Genomic DNA, 24,688 nt, shown 5'->3' with positions numbered 1-24,688 from the left:
CAGCTCAGCGCTTAGGAAAGTTTGGTTCACTTCCTTCAACCTTCTCATCGAAGCTTCAGACTATGACTCACTTTCTCTAGCTGTGAAATGAGCTTGTGGTGCTTTGTAGCCCATGGCGTGAGGTGAACTCATTCGTAGTTGTGATGTGTTCAGCTGGGCTACTGCCGAGAAGCGGGCTCATAAATAAAATCTTCTTTCCTGGATGCTATTTCCTGTTTCCTGGGCAAACTTCTAGTCACTGCACTGATGCACATATCCTTGCTGCTTCAGAAGGACGGATGAAAGATGCTGAACAATGAACAGAGGGTCTGATGCTTTAGGTAAACAAAAATCAGCCCCAGGAAGTATCCTATCCACACCACAAGGGATTCCCAAGGTGTCTAACGGGCTTGGAGCTGGATGCAAATTGTGCTGACTGTTCTTCCTGATTGAACCAAAGATTTATGTCATCCTCCATTTTGTTTCCTCTAAACAGAGGCTTCTGGGAAATTTTCAAATGGGGTTTAAGGGCAGTCATATTTATTACTAAATATTATTTATTATTATTTTATTCCCTCCCAAAGGAATCAGGAAGAGACATCCTGAATATGTGAGAGTTTTCACAGCTGGTAACATCAGTATATTGATCAGCAAAAGTAGTAGGGGGGAAAACCCAAATTAGGTAGGTTTTGCCTCCCTCTCCTGTGTGCTTTCACCATTCAATGGAGTCGCTCCAATGCTCCGCCATATGAGATGCTTCTTCAGCATTCATTCTGATTTACTTTCACAAACCTTTAGACTATATCCAGTCTCCACTGAGCATTCATTCTGCTTTGTTTACAGGTTACATGACAATGGGCATCCATCAGGCATACATCCCAATTTGTTTATGGGGTGTTTACAAGTCTTCCCATAAGTCTTTCATGCATTGCACACTTTCCAATACATTTATCCATCACTTTACAATCTGCAAAAAGTCTGTTTCAAGTGCTTCTCCCCTCCTTTCTTTGTGCGGCGATGGCAGAATGCTTTAATCCACTTTACAGTAAATGGACTGGCACTCCAGATGGACTTTGCAGCCACCTCAGAAGAGGGCAGGCTAGATAGTTAGAGTGTCACACAGGGACCTATGAGACCAGGGTTCAAATTCCCACTCAGCCATGAAGTTCACTGGGTGATCTTGGGACACTCTCTCAGCCTAAAGGTAAAAGGTAAAGGTACCCCTGCCCATACAGGCCAGTCTTGACAGACTCTAGGGTTATGCGCTCATCTCACTCTAAAGGCCGGGAGCCAGCACTGTCCGCAGACACTTCCGGGTCACGTGGCCAGCGTGACGAAGCTGCTCCGGCGAACCGGCACCAGAGCAGCACACGGAACGCCGTTTACCTTCCCGCTAGAAAGCGGTACCTATTTATCTACTTGCACTTAATTGTGCTTTTGAACTGCTAAGTGGGCAGGAGCTGGGACCGAACGACAGGAGCTCACCCCGCCGTGGGGATTTGAACCGCTGACCATGCGATCGGCAAGTCCTAGGCGCTGAGGTTTTACCCACAGCGCCACCCGCGTCCCTCTCTCTCAGCCTAGCCTACCTCAAAGGCTTACTGTGGAGATAAGATGGGGAAGAGGGGATTAAATGTATGCTGCCTTGAGTTCCTTACAGAAAAGGATTGCATATACAGTGGTACCTCGGGTTACATATGCTTCAGGTTACATACGCTTCAGGTTACAGACTCCACTAACCCAGAAATATTACCGCGGGTTAAGAACTTTGCTTCAGGATGAGAACAGAAATCGTGCAGCAGCGGCGCAGCGGCAGCAGGAGGCCCCATTAGCTAAAGTGGTGCTTCAGGTTAAGAACAGTTTCAGGTTAAGAACAGACCTCCAGAATGAATTAAGTTCTTAACCTGAGGTACCACTGTAAATGCAATCAAACAAACTGCATATGGAATCCCAACTCAAAACCAAAAGAGCCTGATATGAACCTTTAGTGAATCATGCAGCTACTGGCTTTGTCTTGGGGCACATAGAAAACATCTCCTTACGACCTTCAGAGGAAACTCTTTCCCTCCATTGAAATGAATGGGGAAAGCCTTGCATGCCTGAGATGCATGTGCATACCAGAACTCCTGTGTGCACAATGGGCTGCTGGATTCAGTTGACTAGGGTTCATTCAGAAGGGTGACGCTGCCATGCCTTGCTGTACTATTTCAGCACCAAGGACAGTGACTCACGCCCATAATGCTATCCCAGCACTCTAAACATGGCTATAAAATGTTTTGTTTTGATTTTTTTTATCACTGTTGCCGTTTCATTTGTATGGGATTTATGTTGGCCTGGTTTGATATTATTGTTTGACTTTAGTTTTAATTTTATGTATTTCTCCCCTTGGAATTTTGGGGTTGACGATCAGGTTATGAATATGATAAAAAAACCCAAAACTAAATACAGGTAAAAGGTTTGACTGATGATGTTCTATGAATGCTCCGTACCTGTGGATGCCCCCCTGCCCATTTTTTACCACCACATTGGGGAGAGATATGCAGCCTCTCCTGCTTGGGCCACTACGAAGCAGGCATCTTCAAGGTGGAATGAGACAAATTCATGGGGGACAAGTCTCTCAATGGCTGGTGATCATAATGGCTCTCTTTCGCTTTCATTATTAGAAACAGTCTTCTAATGAATGGCACTATCCAGACCAGTCTGGATAGTTAGCCTTGGTGAAGACTTGATGTTTTCATACCCAAAAACATTTTTGATTTGAGTTTCCATTGAAATGAGGCTGCATTTTAATGTTTTAATGTTGTGTTTTAATCTTGTTTTTAAGTTGTATTTCAATCAGTTTGTTCTTATATCGGTTGTTAGCCACCCTGAGCCCGGTCTTGGCTGGGAAGGGCGGGGTATAAATAAAATTTGTTGTTGTTGTTGTTGTTGTTTGCTGGAGGCAACAAGCACGACAACACTATTGCCTTCATATCCTACTTGGAGCTTCCCAGAGACATCAGGCTGACCAGTATGGGAACCGAATGCTGGACCAGATATGCCTTTGGTCTGATCCAGCAGGCCTCCTCTTACGTTTTTATATAAATGCCCTTTCTTTCTCTTCAGTGAGCCTGTGACCTTTTTGTACGTTAAGAAACAGGACAGAAGCAGGAAAAGGGTGGACTGGTGTGTGTTAAAGCAAAGGACAAAGTGCTTCACTCATGAAGGTGCCCTCAGCAATATGAGAGTTGATATTTTCGCTTGTATAGAATTTTATAAGGTCACTCATCACAGCAGTACCTGACTCCCTAACACAAACACAGCAACAGCCCTCTTTTACAGCTCTAACTCTCCTGTCCATAAAACCACCGCTGCCATGATTTCCTGGAATGGAGGAGCACGTGAAAGGAAGGAAGCCAACACAATGGGGATAGTTCAGAAGCTACAGGCCAATAAAAAGCATTTAAATCCTGTTAAAGTCATGTAAAATTAAACAGAAACAGCAGCAATGATGCAGCCACTGTTTGTTATCACTCTTTTGGTTCTTGGCATGCTGGTGGCCTTGGAAATATCACTTTCTTATAAAGCATTCTTACCCATGCTATCTTGAATGAGAAAAAAGGCCGCCAGTTCTGTTTTCCTCCAAAGCACTCATCCACACCAGACTTACAATGTGGTGTAAGAGTAACAAGAGGTTAACTTTAACTCAGTAACCCAAATGCAGTGAAGCTGATGAGCAAAATTTTGTCTGTTGCTTTTCACCAACAGCCTGTGTGACTTCAGACTAGGGGCTCACCCACATTTTTGCTTGACCCATATCTTGATTGTATTGTGCACCAATTAATTCTCTCAGGTCTGAGAGGTTTTCTCCTTGTTCTGTGTCTGGGCCTTGCGAAAATCCGATCTTACGTTCTGAATTAGACGTTCAGTTAAGCAAAATCTCACTTCTGCTTTTCCACACATCTGACTGATTTCTCTCGGGGAATTGCAGCTCTGTGACAGGAATAGGAGTCTCCTTGTGGATCTCAACACCCTTAACAAACTACAACTCCCAGAATTTTTTGAGGGCGAAGCCATTGCTGTTAAAATAATCTATGACAACAACAACAACAGTCAAATAATAATAATGATAGGTTCTATTCTGTCATTTTGAATTTGCAAGAAAATTTAGGATGAGAATATTGCAAGGGTTTCAGTCTTGGTGGTGTGAGCTTCCTGAAATAAAATTATTCCTAAGGAGGCAAAATAACTCCAGAATGCAACAATATGCTCATCTATTACTGATAATGTCTGATTGGAGCGTCAGGGCAGTGCTGTGGTCTTCTCTGCTTTTGTTGTTCTGAGTGCCTCAGGTTGCTTATGTCTCTTTGACAGCTAAACTGATCTATTAATATAGCTTCCAAATGAAGTGTAGCTTTGAAGCAAGCATTAATGTTAAAGCCACTGTTTTCCAAAAAGATGTTATGGGGAACGGGGAGAGGAAGATAAGCATATTTGTGCACCCAGATAAGGCTGCTGTGTGGTGATGAGAGCATGCAAGTCAGTTGCCCTGGGTACAAGCAGGAGTGCGAAATGAGGACAGGGAATGATGGTGTTGCCAACGCAAACAAAAATAGCAGGGTTTTTTATTTCTTTTCTCAGTTTGAGACAGATAAAATATGACACATACACATGCTCAGAAGTGCCATTCTGGACAATCCGAGGATTTGTGGCAAGGATGAAATTACAGAGACTTTGTTCTGTAGAAAAGAGCAAGGGCCTGAAGGCCTCCTTATATCACACAAGAATAAGTAGCAGTGCAGAATCCTTTGACCTTGGCAAGAGTCCATCCCTGTTTATTACCGGTCAATTTCAAGACAATACATTTTATTAATAGTTAAGTAAGTTAAAGCAGCCCGCCTGCCTATCACCTGCAAGCTCACCCCATCCAAAGCTATTGGCTGGGCCGCTGTGATGTCATGGAATGTTACATGCTCCATTTGATGGTGGGGAAATGGAACATAGAATTGACACAGGTGCTCTGAGGGAGGCAGGAAGTTAGATTGGAGGCAAGATTTCACATGGGGCTTACAGATAGAAGGACTTGATTGTGAGAAACAAACAGAAGAAGTGAAGGGTCTAAGGGGTCAGGATATCTGGGGAAATTGCATGCAAGATTTATAGACATTGTTGTGGTCATAGGGAGAACCAAGATCCACAGAGATGAGAGGCAGTGGGTTGAAAATAAGGAAGGGATGCCTTAAAAATAAGTAGGGAAGTCTTTGACTGCAGACTGCAGACTCTAATTACTTTAGAGGAGTCTTAACAGTGTATAGTCCATCAGTACTACCCCCAGTAATATTTTTGCATCCACATATCAAATGCATTTTGTATTGTTAACAATAGCATTGTCATGCAGAACAAGCATGCCTGTACTCATATTTCAGCCTATATTTTGAGGAGTGTGCATTTTACACATCTGGCAAGATTGGACAGTCAAAATCTGACTCACTGTGACCTCCTGTTGACCTCCCAGTTGCCAAGCATGAAAAAGTAGGACCCCTGCTAGAGATGGAATACTCTACTTTAGCTTCCCAATCCTGACTTCAAGAATGAGCTGGTCCTCTGGCAAGTAGAACAACTGACCAGGGTTTGATACTTTCACAGGATTTAAAATCCAAAACCACTTTATTAAAAATAAAAGTAGACCACATCTGATGCTGGCTAGGCTAGCAGAGTCTGATTTCCTTCATCTACAGAGGTATCAGAGCAATGTTCCATTATTAATCATTTTGTGTGTGTGTGTGTGTGTGTGTGTGTGTGTGTGTGTGTGTGTTTGTGTATGGATTAACACACATATTTCCATTCTGTTGATATTTACTCCACAGCAGTTTCTTCTGCTGAAGAAATAACTAGTCCAAAATGTCACACTGCCTTAAGCTACAACCTAGCTGGTCAAGTTTTTTCTTTTCTTTTCTGGAGGGCTGGTGAGTGGGAAGATAGCCAGTTTCAATACAAGTAATTATAGATTGATCTGTCGGAAAACTCTTTCCCCCTTAAAACCACATTAATTGTAGCAGTCCGATTTGCGAAGCCTTGGTGGAATTTGGAATTGCAGAGTGCCTTTATTTCATCTTAACACATAACACGTGCCAATAAATGCAGAAGGGAAGCTCTGTCTCAGAGACTTTAGAATAAACATCTCTGCAGTTTTCTGAAGGCTTATTTTTCCCAGTTGAAGCCAAAGACAGCATGGCAGGTCAGCACTAAAGCTTATGCCGAACATCTCATCTGTACAAATAATTTTGGTCACCAATCATTATTAGCTCACAGCGCTGATCAGAAGCAGAAAATAAGAAACCCTTACATTGTAGCCTGCGTGAAGTTTTAGCGAGCGGCACAGAGCAATGCAATAAACAAAAGTATAGCATCAAAAACAACACAACCAAGATTAATGGAGGCCCCTTGGCTGTCGAAACATTGAGGCAACAGAACTTATCAAACTGAAGGCACCAGGAATCAAAAAGTATGTTTAGTGGACTTTGCTATTACAGATGTGCAGAAACAGAAATGCAATGAAAAGTGGGCTAATATTATCAAGAAGTCTGTCTACTTCCCTCATAATCCATGGTTTGAGTGAAGCAGGACTCTCCAAACCCAACACAAATTTTGTGATAGGTAAAATTCAATAGCAACAATTATTTCTTGTGATGAAGCAAAAGGAAATGCCTGAACTCCCTCATGTTGAATACATTTTTGATATAGCAGGACCTGCCCCCCCTTTTAAGGAAACATTTCTGGCATCCCAATTGCCAATTTTCATTTTTCTCACTTTCAGATTTATCCAATCTTAAATTCAGTCCACATCAGTTTGCATTAAAACAAGTCATTCAGAAAATTCACCAGCACTTTAGGATGAATTTACCCTAATATGCACATTTTTGCACAGCAATTTCCCCTAATCCAATGCAGTTTTGTGTGTTATTTACACGAATATATGCATTTTTATGCAACTGTTACTTAAGTATATGTGTTTTTCACATGGCTGGAGAACCGCATCGCGAAATTTGTAGAGGCACAAACTTTGAAGGACAGCTGCGTTTTCGTGTTGGAAAATGCAAATTAAGTGAGCTCGACATTTAAATGTGAACTCAGCTGCATTTCTCCCCCATCCATCATGATCATTATTCTGATCTGGTTTTCTGTATATTGTATAGCTCACTCTCTCCCTCTGTCCCCCCCCCCATTACCAGCATTGCTCCTGAAGCTATAAAACCAGCTTCCTCAGTTAGCTTCTGTCTATTGTATGAAAGGTTCGCCTACTGATTTCTACAGATCAAGCTAGCATTTAAAGATACATGAGGAGGCCAGGTGTGTTTTTTTCTAGTTAAGCTGGCAGCATCGCACCTCCCAAAGCACAAGGAACACATTTCCCCCACAAGCAAGTGGTTGCTGAGGTGGACTAGGATTTGGAGGTGTGAACCTTGCTCCCCGCCATCCTAGCCCCCCCCCCCCCAATACCTTTGTGAAAACTGACAGCCTGTATTTAGCCATAAATGCCCAAATAAAAAAACCACACACCAGAATATTTATTTTATCTCCAGTGTTGGGAACAATAATTGGATGAAATCCAATGAAATGTATGTCATGTTTTTGTCACTGATAAATTGCTTTTTGTCTTTTGCTGGTTTATTGTCACAATTAGAGAGAGAGAGGGAGAGAGATGCATGCAAAGGCTCAAATTGCCAGCCTCTGCATAGAAAGTCTGCCATCGCTACAGGCAGAGCAAGTGCTCCACCATCAGTTCAAATGGCCTTACTGGTAGCAAGCCTCAGGCCTGCTGATCAGAACTGCTTAGCACAGGTTTCTATGGAATGATGGTACCCTCTAATGGCCCAGTAGCCAACTGCACCTATTTATGCATCATGCTTCCTCTTAAAGAACAGGAGGAAAATGCTGACTGAACAGATGGGGTTTAGCAACGTGTGCCTGTAAGCTGGTATTTCTCGTGGCAAGCACAATCTCCTAAAATTAAATTGATATTTATCAAATGTTCCCTTTTGCAGCGGGATGCACTTTTCCATTTTCTTCTGAGAAGTTTACAAAAAAAGAAAGAAAGAATAAAAATCGACAGCCGCCTTGCCGTTAGACTGCTATCCAATTTCCAGAACCTTTCTCATTAGGACTTCTCTCTTGATTTTGTTGAATGAATATTCATCTCTAAGCCACGCCACTCTGAGGGAAAGATCTGACACATTCAAAGAAGTGAATGTGAGATTAGATCAAAGTTGAAAGTGGAGCAGGGAACTATACAATGGCCCTCCATTACAGTTGAAAAACAAAAATTCTAGGCCAGCGTCCTTATTTGCAATTTTTATTTAATGATGAGGGTTTTCTTTCCTCCCCCCCCCCTTTTTTTGCTATCTCATCTCTATGCTTAGTTAACCTACATTAAAAATCTAGGGTAAAATAAACTCTCTGATTTAAATCTCTGAAAGGAAAGAAATTTCAAAGGCCAGAACTAGATTCTTATCTCAGTTTGTTTTGGGCAGGTGCTGTAGAACATAAAACAAGTGTTTTCCAAAGAGGATTGACTCCATGGTGATCATAGCTGTCAACTTTTCCCTTTTCTTGCAAGGAATCCTATTCGGAATGAGGGAATTTCCCTTTGAAAATGGGAAACGTTGACAGCTGTGATGGTGATGCCTTCCTTTTCTTCCTGTGCCATGCCTGAAGAGTCGTTCCCAGTAACTCCAGATATCTGCCACCTTATCGACATAGCTTGCCCAATAAAAGTATGGATGCCAAAGCCATAATCCTGTCAAGATTATAGTTCAGTTGGTAGAGCATGAAATTCTCAATTTCAGGGTTGTTGGTTTGAGCCCCATGTTGGGCAAAAGATCCCTGCATTGCAGGGGGTTGGAATAGATGACCCTCCCAGTCGCTTCCAACTCTACAATTCTATTATTCTAAAACATGCACACATAGCCTATGCTTGCATAGCCTGAAATCTGATACAGGCATCGTACATTCACATATCAGCTAGAATCCAGCTCAGTTAGATGAGCTTAATCAATGGATGACAAACCTAGACAGCATCCTAAAAAGCAGAGACATCACCTTGCCAACAAAGGTCCGTATAGTAAAAGCTATGGTTTTCCCCAGTAGTGATGTATGGAAGTGAGAGATGGACCATAAAGAAGGCTGTTCACCAAAGAATTGATGCTTTTGAATTATGGTGCTGGAGGAGACCCTTGAGAGTCCCATGGACTGCAAGAAGATCAAACCTATCCATTCTGAAGGATGCTCACTGGAAGGACAGATTGTGAAGCTGAGGCTCCAATACATTGGCCACCTCATGAGAAGAGAAGACTCTCTGGAAAAGACCCTGATGTTGGGAAAGATGGAGGGCACAAGGAGAAGGGGATGACAGAGGACGAGATGGTTGGATAGTGTTGTCGAATCTACCAGCATGAGTTTGACCAAAGTGCGGGAGGCAGTGGAAGACCGGAGTGCCTGGCGTGCTCTGGTCCATGGGGTCACGAAGAGTCGGACACGACTAAACGACTAAACAGCAACAACAATCAATGGATATTAAAGGGTTCAAGCCTGCCCAACTCTAGGCTAGACTATAATGATTAGCTGGATAGCTCAGTCATTAGAGCATGGGACTCTTAATTTCAGGGTTGCAGGTTCGAGCCCCACATTGAGTGAAAGATTCCTGCATTGCCGGGGGTTAGACTACATGACCCCCTGTGCCCCCTTCCAACTTTACAATTATATTATTCTATGAAATGGGAGCTATCACTTCCTTGCATCCACATGCAAGTGAAACTGCCCTATCACTTTGGGCCACATCAAGAGATTGTGTCACAATGGAATGGAGAAGGAAGGATAGCTGGGATACTTAAACTGACTGTTACTCATCATTTTAACTCTAGCTGTCATCCTACCTAGGTGAGCTTTACCTGAATGCTATGGAATTGGGCCACAAACTGTGCTTGCTTTGTGGTTTTTCATTCACAGTTATACCTGACCTAGTTCCTGGATCCTATAAAGTTTCTGACGTTACCTTTAACGCATCACTTTCTTTATAAATGCATTATTTCTTCATTGTCCTATTCTCCGGGTAAGGTGTCTTACAGTTGTCTTTACAGTTTGGCATCTGAAATCAACTCAGCACCTTAAAAGAAATGTCAGTATATAAATCTGCCTCTTTCCCTCTTTTTAAACATTGCATAGTTCCAATTTATATTAAGAATGTCAACTGTGTATATTAGTGAGGTGCTTTGTAATATCCTCCCTGCCAATGTCTTCTGTATGTGTAACACAAACTTGCTGTTTAGAAAGTGGTTCGCTTTCTTATATGGGCTGCTGCATAATATCCTCATCCATATAGAAGACTATGCAGAGTTTTATTTTTATTTTTTTAGGAGCTCAATAGAGAATTTAGCAGTTTATAGGTAGGCATGCTCTCTCATGGCATTAACCTGGCAAAATTCATTGGTTTTCCTTCTGAATCTGTGAGCAGCAGAAGGCACCAAAGCAAAGCCCATTTACTCCCAAGAGAAAATTGGTATGGCCTGAATCCTGTGGCTAGTGCAGAAAGGATAATATTCATCAGTCAACTCTCCTTGGAGCGAACGGACAGGCTGTCAGAAAGAGATGACCTTGGCTGTCTTATCATTATGAAGAAGTGGCCGTAGTGTGTCTACTGTGGAAAAAGTAACAATTTCCAGAGGACTAGCCATGTTAGCCCTGTGACACTTTAAAGAGCAACAAATTACAGGGTGTTTTTAATACTCCTGCTAGTAGTAATAATTCATGTTATTGTTGTTTCTGTTTTCATATACATTGATTATAGAGCCATTATTAGCAAATGTACAGTGGAGGCCTCCTGTACTTTTAAACAATTGTATAGAATTGGGGTTTTCTTTTAGGAGGTGGAATTTGTTGTGTAGGAGCTGACAAAGAAATCAGCTGCAGAAATTCCCCTTCCCCACTCCTGCAGTGAAACGCTACGTGTTTCTGCAGATGCCCCATTGAGTTTGACAGAACTTGCTTTCAAGTAACTGTGCATAAGGCTGCCAAATAGGAGATCTGGCATTTTGTGTGTGTGCGCTTCCAGGCATCCTTCCACAATACAGTGGTACCTCGGGTTAAGAACTTAATTTGTTCTGCAGTCCGTTCTTAACCTGAAACTGTTCTTAACCTGAAGCACCACTTTAGCTAATGGGGCCTCCAGCTGCTGCTGCTGCGCCATGATTTCTGTTCTCATCCTGAAGCAAAGTTCTTAACCCGAAGTACTATTTATGGGTTAGCAGAGTCTGTAACCTGAAGCGTCTTTAAACTGAAGTGTCTGTAACCCGAAGTACCACTGTACAGCGTAATCCTATACATGTTTACTTAAAGGTAATTCCTCCCCCCCCCTGTGCTCAGTGGGGCTTGCTCCTTAGTAAGAGTTCTTGGGAGTGAAACATTAACACCTCTATGAGGCTTGCATCATCATCATCATCAATTAATTAATTAATTAAATTTGTATACTGCCCTATACCTGCAGGTCTCAGGGTGGTTCACAACATAAAATCACAATATAAAAACACAAAATGCATAATAGATATAAAAATGAGACTATCAGAAAGCTTTGCATGCCATCCACACTGTCAACCTAAGTTGGGGTTTCCAGGTTTTCAGGAAGACACATTTTCTCCTGCTGCTGTGAGGTTGCTAAGAGTTTGAAATGTACACCATCGGACAAGAGGCTACTTTTGACATAGGGCATGATTCCCAGTCCATGGAGACTTTTGTCGAACAAGCAGCTCCCTCCACAAAAACAAGAACAGATTTCTGAAAGGCCTTTACTATCTCAGCCTCAGAATATTTGGTCCACTTCCTATGTTCCATTAACAGCTCTTCACGTGGAAGGTCTTCTCAAGAAGCAACCTTATATCGAGCCAGACCATTGGTTCATCAAGCTGACTATTGTCCACATGGATTGGCAGTGGCTCTTCAGAGTTTCCGACAGGGCAATTTCCTATCGCTAGGAGCTGAGGCCAGTAACTAAAGTGGAGAACTTCTACCAGTAGAGTCAGTGTGGTTGGATCTGGAATACTAGGGTTCAAGTCCCCATTCGGCCATGAAGCTCACTGGGTGACATTGGGCCAGTCACCATCTCTCTGTCCAATCTACCTCACAGGTTTGTTCTGAGTTAAAATGGGAAGGGAGAACCATATATGCCACCTTGAGCTCCTTAGAAGAAAGATGGGATAGATCATTATCATCATCACCAGTGCTATTTTCCTAGAAAAAGAGGTGCCAGAACTCACCATGAATGCCTCCCTTGTTCTCTTAGAATGGCATTGGCGCCCACCTGAGAGATGCTGGAACTGAGTTCCGGTGAGTTCCAGCTAAACAAAAGCCCTGATTATTATTATTCTTTAAGCATCTACTCAACCACTGAGCTACAGCACTTCCCCAGCATGGATGAGCTTTTCCTGCCTTCTTCTAGCACTAGGAACAATGGAGGCTGCCTCATACCAAATTATACCATTAGGGCAAACAGGCGAAGTCCAACCTGGAGATGTCAGGGCTTGAACCTGGGACCTTCTCCATGCAAAGCAGATGCTGTGACATGGCGCTATGGTCCTGGCCACTAGCACAGAGGCCTTCTACACAATGAGATCAGTTCATAGCTTACATATCTGGAGAGAGAGTGCAACATGGAAAGAGCTGAAGAACATATGAAGAAGCCCTAGAGATGCCAACAAGGTAGCCAAATCTGGGGAGCATTCAGCATTCACTGTAGCAGGAGCTCCATTTGAAGGACCTCTGGATACTGTAGGTCAGGTCTAGGGATGCAGTGAAGGAACCAGGTACCAGCAGAAGACCAGAAAGGAGGAAGCAACAAGGGATGGAAGAGTTGACAAGAGCCAAAAGCGGCAGTGATGGGGAGGAGAAGCAGCTAGAAGGTGTTGTGTTAGGACTGCTGAGAGAGGAAACAGAGGCCAGGACTGTGGGGACACTGGGAAATGCAAAACCAGGCTAGCTTGTATTCTAATTCCACATGTGTGATGGTTGAAGGCAGATTGTGGTTGAAGCAAGGGAATATGCTCTGTACACGTACAGAGGAACTCCTTTTGCTGTTGTTGTTGTTGTTGTTTTACAAAGTCCAAAGGCCTCAGCAACAGGGCCAGGCATTTCGTTCCACTGTGCTGAAACCAAGCCATACAGCTGCAAGAATGAAGCCCAGAGGAGGGCAAGGGCAACCACGACAAAGCTACTGCTTTGTGTATCATGCAGCTGAACTGCAAAATGTGATGCTCAATACCGGACACAGACTTTTGCATTCTGAGAATCTCAACTGTATTCTTGTCAAAAGCAACCATCTGGCTCAATTAACTGCAAACAACAACAACAACAACAACATAATTCCAAACTGGGAAACATGAACCTAATGTAAGGTGGAATCTCAGAAACACAATTTGTGTGTGTGTTTACTCGTGTGCATGCATTCAGGGAACAGAGCTCAGTCTTTGCCATATCTCTCTGCTCCTTCTCACAGTTGGCAGGAACAGTGAAAACATTGCAACCTAAGGAAAAAACAAGCGCAAATTTGCTTGGATCTAGATGTGCACTGGCGTGCTCTGGTCCATGGGGTCATGAAGAATCAGACACAACTAAATGACTAAACAACAACAGATGTGCACAAATCCAGACGTTTGTGAGAGATAATTCTGATTTCTTTTTCAGAAAGTGCAGGTGTGATTTATAGCCTAAGCCTATCAATGTTTACCCATGAACATGCTCACTAGGTTGAATGAGACTTGGTTAAGTGTGGTTGGGCTTACATCTTTAGGATTAAGACCCCTTGTAATGAAGCATCTGCCACTGATGTGGTTTCTACTTGTGTTATTGGACATACAAAGTTTGAGTTCCCTTGCTGAAATTACTTCCTGCATTGTGTGCCATTTTCTTCTTCTCTCAGCCTTCATCATGTCCTTTTCTCATGATGGTGTCCAGATATCTGCTTCTGTAAAATGCTTGCAGGGGAGGAATTGTGTAAAGAAGTTGTAAGAAGAATGGAACTCACCCAAGGCAACTTGATGGTAGCAACAACTTTAATGTATTTTCAATCTTTGTTGGAAGCCGCCAAGAGTGGCTGGGGAAACCCAGTCAGATGGGCGGGGTACAAAATTATTATTATTATTATTATTATTATTATTATTGGGTGGGGTGAGGTGGTGAGAATCAGCTGTCTGACCTACAGCTCAATCCACTGAAGCGAAGGACATTCTCACCTCTTACAGGGTTTCAGAAAACACCATCCTTTTGCTATTAGTAAATATTAGGTTGGCTCCCAACTTAATCTTGCTTAGAGTAGGCTCATTGAAATAAATGGTTCTTACATTAGCCATGACTAACACAAAACCCATTGATTTCAGTGGGCCCACTCTAAGCATGACTAAGTATGGATCAAAACCAGTATCTGTTTAAATCACCTTTATCATCTTGTGTTTGCATCTCAAGGTTGTTCCACCCATTGCATTGCTTGCATGTATACATTTATGTTCACATGTAAACATATGTATTATATAGACCCCGTTGCCAAGAAACCTTGATTAACTATGGTGAAGTTGCACGTGCATTTGAAGCCTCATCCTAATCATGTTTACTCAGAAGTAAATTGAGCAGGGTTGCCATCCTAGCAGCGGCAACACATATCTACCACTACAAAATGCAACAAATATGTCATCAGTTTTAAGCAAGCACTTTTTAGAACAAAAAAAGGCTGGAAATCATTTTGCATACTGAAAATGCCCTCTCTCCTGTGTGTGCGCGCATGGACAAAATGAAAGATCTCTCCCTCTCTACGCTGCATTCAAGTTTCCCCAAACCGAAAAGCCCCAGTTCAGCACGCAAGAAGCCATCCCTTGCCTTCGGAATCCCCTTCCTTCGAAACAGCACAATTTAGGAAGCGCTTGCCTTAGCAGTCTCGAGTTCTCCTGTGTAAGGAAAGGGACTCGGTGATTAATCTGGGCTATTTCTGCCATGCGTGCAGCGGCCTCTGCTGGCGCGCGTCTGCTTGGCAGCCGTTCGACTACAAGCCGAGCGAGAAGCCATGTGGATTTTACGAGGGGAAGACTAGGGGTGACGGAGGGGACCAGGGGAGATCGAGGGGGAGCAAAGAGACACCCCCCAGCCATCCAAGCAATCTTGGAAACGGGGGTTGTTACTTGGATCTTTACCTTTGACTCCCCTCTAGACTCCCCCCGCCGCTACCACCACCACCACCACCACGCTTTTTGGGCGCCGAGGTGGAAGATGCTCTGTTAAGAGAGAAGCCTGGATCACCGCGGCAACCCCAGCTCAAAAGCAGAGCAGCAAGGGAGGCGAAATCCACGCGGTGGACCAGCGCTGGTAAGCTTTTCTTGGCTGCACGGCGAACTCGCGGTTGGGTGAGCGCTTCTCCACGGAGCAGGCGAGATCCGCAGGAGAGCAGGGATGGTGGGCGAGGAGAACCTAGGGAAGGGAGCAAGGGAGGGTGGATCTGCTCGGGGGAGGCGACCCCCCAGTTCCTCAAGCCCGCCAGCAGGTCGGGAAGGGAGGCAAACTTTGCTGGCTGGCCTGGCTGCTCTGGCGCAGCTGCGCTCCATCCGTCCGCTTGGATCGCTCAGCGGACGCCGGTTGAAGGTGGGGGGTCGGGACGGGGAGGGTTTCCCCCGCCTCTGTCCCGGCTGGCCAGAGCGATGGAGCCGGAGGCAGAGCCGCACTTGTGCTCTTTCGCCGGAGTTTGCGGGAGTTGGAGAGCGCGGCGAGGCGCGAGAGGAGAACCGGGCGCTCCATCGGCTTCATTGCAGCAGCGGCGGCAGAGGCAGTAGCAGCAGCAGCAGCAGCAGCAGCGGGAGCGGGAGCAGCAACAAGGGCTGCAAGGCACCCTGTCCTGCGTGGATCCGGCCACGGGTACACAGCCATTTCCTTGGGTCAGAAGATGGAGGGGGGGGTGCATGCACACTTGGCAGGGAGATCTAGGCAGAGAGTAATAGGATTTGGGGTGGGGATGGTGGTGGCCGTGATGGTGGTGGTGGGAAAGTGGGATGAGGCTGTTTGCGCGGGTCTGCGTGTGAATCCCCGGGCAAGAGATCAGTGGCAGAGAGGCTTTGCTGAGAAGTAAGGGGGACTGCTGCGGCTCTGCAGTGCCCTCTTTCTCTGGCCAAGCGAGGGAGGTGAAGCGGGAGAGACATCCGCTGGTCCAGATCTGGACCAGTTCGATGGAGGAGGCAAGGAACCCTCTTTTCCACCAGGAGGATTCAAAAAAATAATTTTTTTTTAAAAAAAATCATCTATACTTAGGGCCAGGTCGTATCTCCACTCCTGGTGTCTTTCGCTGGTCACCTGAATTCTGCTTAGGGCTCGGTGGTCGCCACAGCACTTTGAAAAACGGAGGAGAACCTCCCTTCGCAGCTTCCATTGCATGGCTCGGTGGAGTGCAGGGTTATTTTAGTCTCAGGTGCGGGGGGTGGGGTGGGGGGGGAGGAAAGGAGCCCAGAGTTGAAAGGCTGCTTTGTTTTGTCACCTCTGCATCCCGATCAGACAGATCAGGAAGAGAAGGGAGAGATGCTTCCCTCGCATACAGTCATAAGGAGATTTTTTAATATTTGGGGGGACGGGGAGACAGGCAGGTATGCAGGCAGGCAAATAAAGGAATACCAGTCAGTCCTGCAAGCAGGTATTTTGTTGCCATGCCAGCCCCCCTCCCCATTTCCCCAACTCCTTAGTGTGTCGTTAAGGGGCTTTCAAAGCAAATGAGGCCTTTGCTTTCTATGTACCGTTCTTTATGTGTGTACTCTGACTTCCAGGGTGTTATCAGCTAGCTTCTTGCGGTTAAGAACATAGCCAGGTGAGACAAAGGGCATCTGAGGGAAGTGTGTCTGTGTGTAAACACACACACACACACACACACACACACACACTAGCATATCATAATAATTAAAAAGAGGAAAGGTTAAGTGCCTATTTTGTAGTTTTCACACATTTGTTTTGCCATGGATGTTCCATTGTGAGCAGGGCAAGTACTTCCTTGCCTGATTTGCGACTCACAGATCAGATCTATCGCTATATCAATACATCTATGGAAAGGCACTTAATTATAGGAACTGGTTGCAACCTCAAAAGATCCCGAATACGCTGGGGTCCTCATTATCCAAGCAGCTCAGGGTAACCGAATACACTTGGACATCCTTCATGTAGAGAGAGATGCTCACACAACCTTATGTAAATTCCACTTCTCAACGAATTTGGGGTCTTTGAGGAATGTTTCGAATATCTCCCCAATGGGTTAGACAAATGATGTGCGGTGTATTGCTTGATATCTGACCTAGTTACTGTCTTTAAGTTAACACTTATGTGCATTTCTGCCTCTCTTGTCCTCTGCAGTTTCAGAACAAAGGTGGCGAAAGGTATACCCCTGCAAAATCAGCTGCTTCTATTAATAATTTCACTGGGAATGGACAATGGGATGTTCTCTGGTTTTATCATGATCAAAAACTGCTTTCTGCTCAGCATTTCTATGAGTTTAGCCAGTCATTTTGGGTAAGTTACCATATGTAACATGCTTATTATTATTATTATTATTATTATTATTATTATTTAAATGAATGGAAACAATTGGTTCTAAGGAGTTAAGAGAAGCATCCTAATGCATACTTGATACCAAGAAATGGATGTGGTACAATGAGAGAATGCTGGATTTGGAGTGATCAGGATTGTGGTTTTGCCAGCCTCAATTCCCCCATGTGTAAAATAGCAACAATATGGACCTAATATATAAGGATATTTCTGAGCTCATGTAAAATACCAGACACACAACATGCAGAGTGTTTTACTGTCGCCATCATTGTTATTTCTTCTTCAATATATGTAGTTGTAAGGGACAGGGATGTGAGCCAGTCAGTTCACTGTGTGCCTGAAAACACGATAAAGCAAGCAAAATAATTGCATGAGTAACTTGCTCATTAGCTTTCCCTGTTACTGCTTGAACCCTCCAGAAAGGGGAATTAAAGCATTAGTGAAGTGCACATGCTCCATGTGTATTCAAAACTTGTGCATCACACCGAAAGGCAGCAAGGCAGATGCACAAGTCCCTACTTCGTGGATCGGCTTGAAGGGGGCGTCACTTACACACCTGCTTTCTGTCCCTTCTGGAAATGGGCAAAGCAACCTTCAGTTCCCCAGGCTATTGACCCATTATATCATGCCTAAGCACATTGTTTTAACTCTTCTGAGCATGTTTCGTGGCCTGAGTTTACTGCTACAGTGATTGCATTAGGAACAGGGATGTGGCAAGTAGACAATATGGGAGGCGGAAGCTCAGAAATGTCAGCCTTCCTTCTACTCGAATGGATCACCCCTTCTGGACTTTGGTCTAGTCCTCCTACACACAGGGCGAGACTCAAATGCCCTGGGCCCTCCTTCTTCCTCTGTTCCCTTCCCTTCCTACAAAAGATGGTGAATCAGAGAGCAAGTCCCCTCGTCACTGGCAAATGACACTCTCAGTGCATCATTTCCCATTGGGTTATGGGGCTTGTCTGCAAGCCCCATAGATCCCTGGTTTCCCGACCTCTGCCTGAAGGCACCTTCTCCACTTCCCCTTGTGGTTGGTGGCTGATGGAAAGAGTAAGATGCTTGGGAAAAGAAGGTTAAACAACCATCAAGGGCAGTCCCAGACATCCCCCCCCCCGAGCAGCAGCAAATAGCACTTTTCCAAGTCAAGGTCCACAGTACTCCTGGACAGGGCTTTTTTCCAGCCAAACTCAATTCCAGCACCTCTCAGATGGGTGCCATTGCCATTATAAGAGGTTCATGGTGAGCTCCAGCACCTCTTTTCCTAGAAAAATAGCACTGCTCCTGGACATATGCAGAATTAGCTTTAAAGGAATGTTTTATTTCAGATAAGTAAATGCAGCAAATAGCTAGTGCAACTCTGCTGCTTGCCCTTCCCGCAGGTACAGAGGTCTGCCTCCTCTGGGGGCAGGGATAAGTATTTTTTCATAAGTTGCAATATATCCTATGTTTATGAACAATTCCACCCCTCCCCCATAATTTTGTAGTCTTTATCCATAGAGGATTACTAGTGTAGCCTTATCCTCTTCATGCTTTTATTATTTTTGGTGGGGGAGAGAGAGAATGAAGATTAATTATTTGTGTAGGTGGGGGGGGGGACTGCTGCTACAGCCCCCCTCCTCTCCCCCCCCCCCAGCAATTGCTGCCTGCAGTGGACACTTTCCTCTGCCTAATGCTGAGGGCTGGCCCTGTTCAGGGCAAAAAAAGAGAGAAACCCAAGCTTCAGGATTGTTTGATTCATATAGCCAAGCAGCCGATCTGATTTATGAGCTGAGCAGCCGGGGTCTTGCCCTCTCCTCCATAAGAAGAGCCAGGCTTGTGTTCCAGCATTTCAGCGCTCTGGGATCACAAAAGTCAGCATCGCTGTAAATCAACAGAAAGGAAGCGTGCCCATAGGTTGCAAGCCCCTGGTTAGCTGAAGGAAGTGGGAATACTGTTAGGGCAATGGCTTGCTTTCTATCTATATTTGCTTAACTCTTTCCTGTGTACTTCTGGAAATATGAATTCACTAGGGTGGCCTTAGGCAAGCCACTCTTCCAGACTCAGGGCCAAACTAGGTGTGCAAAGCAATGGGGGGGGGGTGTTTTCTTGGGCAGCGAAGAGACCTGATCTCCGTTGAGTTCTTGGTGGGAGAGTGAAAGCTGTCTTCATCACTGGAATCAGACTCTTCTCCCTCGATGATTAGTTAAGGAAAAGCAAGGTACACAGCTGCCTGCTACATACTGGATGCACGTCTATTTTGACCCCCCACTTCTCTGTTTGAAATATTGAAATATACTGGCCCATCCTATAAAATGGTTGCAAAGATCAGAAAGAAAGAAAAACCACTCAAAAGTGCAATATAAATGCTGAACAATTACTACTGAATGAATCTGAAAGTTTCATTTGAAAAATTGGGTGGGTGGAGGGGGGGAAATCAAATCAACACTTTTGGTGAACCCCTTGGGGGAATGCTTTAGTAATGTTCTATACAGGTGAGCATTGAGGTTAAATCCAGAGTTGCTACATTCTTACTTGATTATTGTAGGGAAAGGAGAAAACTCTTGTGTTCTTGCAATTAACAATGCAACCCCAGTGGACTTTAGTGGAACATCAATTTTAACCAGAAATGTACTGAGATTTTTTTTGCGGGGTGGGGGAGTTTTTTGTTTTTTTTAATGCACCCTTGTCCTTTCCTCAGAGCTTTGTAGGAATCTTATTTTTTAAAAAACAATGTAATATAGGTTAGTCAAGTTTCATGTTTTAGATAACAAACCAAGCCAGATGTTGCAAATACTTGGACCTCAGGACCTTGTCTTGAACGAGAACAACAAAAAGTTTTCCTTGTATTTGATTGTCTCCTCAGATTTTTGTTTGATGAAGTCACAAAAGAAATGGAAAACCAAAGTAGACAAAACCAGCCAATTGCCCAGAATACAGTAGAAACTCATAGTGGGGTATATCCCAGTTGGGAGGGATTGGGATGAGCTATGCTGGATCACTGGCTTCACAGGAAAGTGACATATTGTTCTGGTTGCCTGGGCAGTTGGGACACTGATCTCTGCTTACTTGGTAGTGTAAGAAGCAGGGTGGTGAAGAATAAGGGTTGTCGGAGCAGAAATGTGAAAGGAAGATAGGAACTGTCCAAGGAAGCCCTCTCCAATAGCTCCCAAGATCACAGCAGACAAGAGTGAAAGGGAAAATGAGTGAGGGTGAAGCCAACCTCTAGCACTCTTGCTTGGGGCTGTTTGTATTGATACACCATCAATAAAAAGGACAGAAATTTGTGCATAATGTTTAAATGCATGTGATTCCTATAGTTTAAAGAGAAATGCACATTGCCATTGTGAGGATGACTGACAAGGTGACCTGGGTGCTGTCCAGGTGCTGATTGTGGATGGGCAATTTCAAGGTCCTTCTTCTCCCAGCTTATGGTTCTTGGACCCAGGCAGGGCTTTCAAAAACACGATGCCTTCAAATAGAGGTTTGTCCTCTGACAGCTCTTTAAAAGGAGACTGTCCTCTGTAAAGTATGGTGCATGAACACCCTAAGGCTAGACCAATTAAGCTTATCTGCCCAGGACATTCATGTAGTTGTAGTTCTGTGTGGAAGGTTAGGGATATCTAGCAGGGGCTTCCATCTTAGCACCTCCATTACAGTCTGGCAAGCAGGACCTAAGAGCAACAACCCCTTCTCCACTGGTGATGCCCAGCAATTGGCAGTCAGTCATACTGCCTCCAGCCGGGGAGGTAGAACGTAGCAGTGCAATCCCCAGGACTCTTGGTAGGAAGTCAGGCCAAACAAAACAAGCCTAAAACTGATTTGTGCGTGTCACATGAGTTGTAAATCGGCCCTCTGTCTTTGCTTTTATATAAGGTTCCAGAGACGTGAGGACACAGGTTTTGCTGCTTTGCAGTTCATGCGTCTGTCAGTATTTGTGTTGTTTAACTTCATTATTATATTGAACAGAGTACTGAGCAAATGATTGCTAGGGGCTTATTTAGCCAAGAGGGCTGGGGGCGGGGGGAGGAAGGGAGGTTTGCCTGAAGTTTCCAATTCTTAAAAAAGAACAGCAGAAACTAGAGGGAATAATAGTTGTTTACCTTGGCCATGGGACTTTGGACCAGGCACATTTAGTGTTAAAGTGCTGGACTACTAATATAATTAGATATTAAGAAATAAAGTTGGTAGTGCCCTGTCTGTGGACGTGCCCTTACAAGTATGACAGGCACTGATGCTGTTAGCATTTCTGGGGCAAGTTAAGATTTATTTGCCCGGGTATTTGAAGTTTTGTAAATTGATGAGTATTTAATCTGTTTTCTCTCTCTCTCTCTGGTTTTTTTTTTATTATTATAAGATTCTTCCTTTGTTGGATGTTGCATTTTGGTATCTGTTAACTGCTATTTTATGATTTAGGAGGTGGTTTTAATGGGTGCCCTGTTTCCAAACCTAGTATGTTGATGAAAGGAAGGTTCATGATAAATATATATATATATATATATATATATATATATATATATATATATTAAAAGAGAAGTAAATGAGATCTCACTAAGCCAAATAGCAGCTTTGGGGAGGGTGACGAAGAAGAAGAAGAAGAAGAAGAAGAAGAAGAAGAAGAAGAAGAAGAAGAAAGGATGAATAAGAGGGATGAGAAAAAGTTAACATCTCTGCTTATTTGTTTCTCCAGCCCACTTAGAATAGAAGGTCCACGTCTTTCCCATATAAAGAAATGCAGGCTGCTGTGCATCTCTGCACTGGAGAACATGAGAAAAGGTTGCTGCTGCAAGGCAGGGAAAGTGCAGAAAAGGGAAATGTGAAATACTCTCACACACCCTGCTCTGCCTATATCATGGCCATGTGCAAATCAGTGGTCACTGGTGCCCATTCGGACTGGCAGGGCAGAAGGCAGAGAGACCAACAGCAGGTAGAGCTAAGTCAATGACAGGCATGAAGGTGGAGACTAGCTGAGGGAAGACAGAGGCTGGAAGTGCAGTGCCCCATTTGCCCCAATGGACCAAGCTCCGCTGATCCAAATCCCCTTTAAAGGCACTTCAGGAATAGAATCAGCTTTCTCAAGACAGGGAGCTTGCACCTCTCCATGTGCTTTTGAAGAGTGAGCATCATTAGGCACTCAAGTTCTTAAGATCTGGCAAGGAACTGGGGTGGATTGGTGTGCTGCCCTCAGCAGCAAGTTTCCCAAAGAGAAGGAATGCAGCAGATCTGGAGCTTTAGAACACGCAGTGGCAAATGATTGGCTTTCTGGGGTCACCTGAGACCAGGAGCATGCTCAGTAAGGGTGCTAGACTGTCCGCCTTGAATTGCCTGTGGTTCCTGATTCTGGCTAACAGCTAGAGCACCACTACCCAGAATCCTCAGGTGATCCCAGAGAGGCTGTCCCATTTGCAAAGCTCTTGGTGGCTCATCTGCAAAGCTCCCACTTGGAGCCTCCTCCTTCAGAATAGCTCATCCTATTTTAAAGCAGGAGAGTGGACTAAATTATCTATCTGCATCCTTTCAGCTATTATGAGTCTTAAATGCAAGCCAACATTTTCTAGATGAAATTTGGCCTTGTATCTTCTTTCATTCTCTGATTCTATTAAAAAAACAAAGACCCACACACAATCAGATGCAGACGCCAGAACCGGGAAAATTAGCCCTCATGTATGATTCAGGATAAAGCTTTCCCAATGAACAGTAACAAAATCAGGCGTTTTAGTACAAGACCAACCCGGCAGGGATAGGCAGCCTTTCTGCATTCTGCCATTTATCCTTGCAGTAAAGCAGTTCTTAAAATTGGTAAAACTCACCAAACAAATCCCTGTAACCAACTGCAGGGGTGAAGTTCCTAATTCACTGCAATGTTGGCTGTAGACTGTCCTGATGCTCAATTCTTTCAGCAATGCAGGGATGTGTGGAAAACGTGCATAATAAAGCACAGAAATTCTGTCCTCGTTTAGCTGCGGTTTTGTAACTAGCTTGTGAAATGTTTGGGGATTCCTCAGAAAGGCCCTATAGATCTTCATAAGGCTGGGTCCCATAATTTAAAGCAGCATTTTCAGCAAAGCCATTTGACACCTAGAGTTGTTGTTTGTCACAACCAGGCACTTCTGTAATTACTTTTTGTTTTACAGTGCATTTTGTAAAAGCAGTAAACTAAAATCCAATGTACTATAAGAGATTCAATATATAGCCTTCCTAGTCACTGTAGAATTCAGAGAGGCCTCTTTTATTCATAGGCAGCTAAAGTATTTGCCAGCCACTTGGATAGCATTTTTTGGCCAAGAAGTACAATATGAATCCTGGGGGTAAATAAACGTTTAGGAAGTAGAGCCACAAGAAAGTTTGTTGTAAATTTGCAGCATAGTGATGCTTCAAAAGGCTTTTTTTTTTTTTAATGCAACATCCATCCAAAGCTGTAACAATGGAGAAAGTTCCTCCCAAATTAGTTTCAGCTTTTAATACTGTAGCAAAACATACACAATGTATCTTGTTATCAGGACAGAAGCTTCAAAATGCTGCTAAATATATATCTTGAAAATTCTTAATTTTGAAGAAGAGAAATTTACTGCGTGATGCACTGGCTATGCTTGAAAGCCACACCTAACTATCCAAATTTAAGCAGGTGTGGTGGTTATTTCCCCCTCCCCTTTTCTGTACACCCAAAGCTGCTCTCCCCTCAAACTCATGAACCTATACTGATAAAGGTAAAAGTAAAGGGATCTCTGACCATTAGGTCCAGTCGTGGCCGATTCTGGGGTTGCAGTGCCCATCTCACTTTATTGGCCGAGGGAGCCAGCGTGCAGCTTCCGGGTCATGTGGCCAGCGTGACTAAGCTGCTTCTGGCGAACCAGAGCAGCACACGGAAACGCCGTTTACCTTCCTGCCGGAGCAGTACCTATTTATCTACTTGCACTGTGTGCTTTCCAACTGCTAGGTTGGCAGGAGCAGGGACCAAGCAATGGTAGCTCACCCCGTCGTGGGGATTCGAACCGCCAACCTTCTGATCAGCAAGTCCTAGGCTCTGTGGTTTAACCCACAGCCTCACCAGGGTCCCTAAGCTATACTGATACATTTCAATAAATGTTTTAAGTGGTGAATATCCATACACACATGAAATTGTGGTGGCAACTGCACCTACATTGTTTGAGAA

The 24,688-nt window shown here is 44.1% G+C and overlaps 2 protein-coding genes across 3 annotated transcripts in view; one reads left to right on the top strand and one right to left on the bottom strand.

Annotated features, from left to right (window-relative positions):
- Nucleotides 1-24,688, bottom strand: part of GABRB3 (gamma-aminobutyric acid type A receptor subunit beta3) — a 203,985-nt gene that overhangs the window by 125,681 nt on the left and 53,616 nt on the right. The gene's annotated exons all lie outside the window — the stretch shown is intronic.
- GABRA5 (gamma-aminobutyric acid type A receptor subunit alpha5) overlaps nucleotides 14,898-24,688 on the top strand; it is a 75,131-nt gene continuing 65,340 nt past the window's right edge. The window contains exons 1-2 of one of the 2 annotated variants that reach the window (XM_079972869.1): nucleotides 14,898-15,354; nucleotides 17,371-17,526. In XM_079972869.1, coding sequence (XP_079828995.1) covers nucleotides 17,441-17,526 — 86 coding nt within the window. In that variant the 5' untranslated portion in view covers nucleotides 14,898-15,354; nucleotides 17,371-17,440. Of the gene's footprint in view, nucleotides 15,355-15,482; nucleotides 15,898-17,370; nucleotides 17,527-24,688 lie in introns of those variants that run through there. The other variant, XM_079972870.1, reaches the window with a different exon arrangement.

Source organism: Podarcis cretensis (assembly GCF_951804945.1).
Source record: "Podarcis cretensis genome assembly, chromosome: 4".
In the NCBI taxonomy this organism is placed as follows: Eukaryota; Metazoa; Chordata; class Lepidosauria; order Squamata; family Lacertidae; genus Podarcis; species Podarcis cretensis.
Note: the sequence above shows the minus strand (reverse complement) of the source record. Positions and strands in the feature narration are given on the sequence as shown.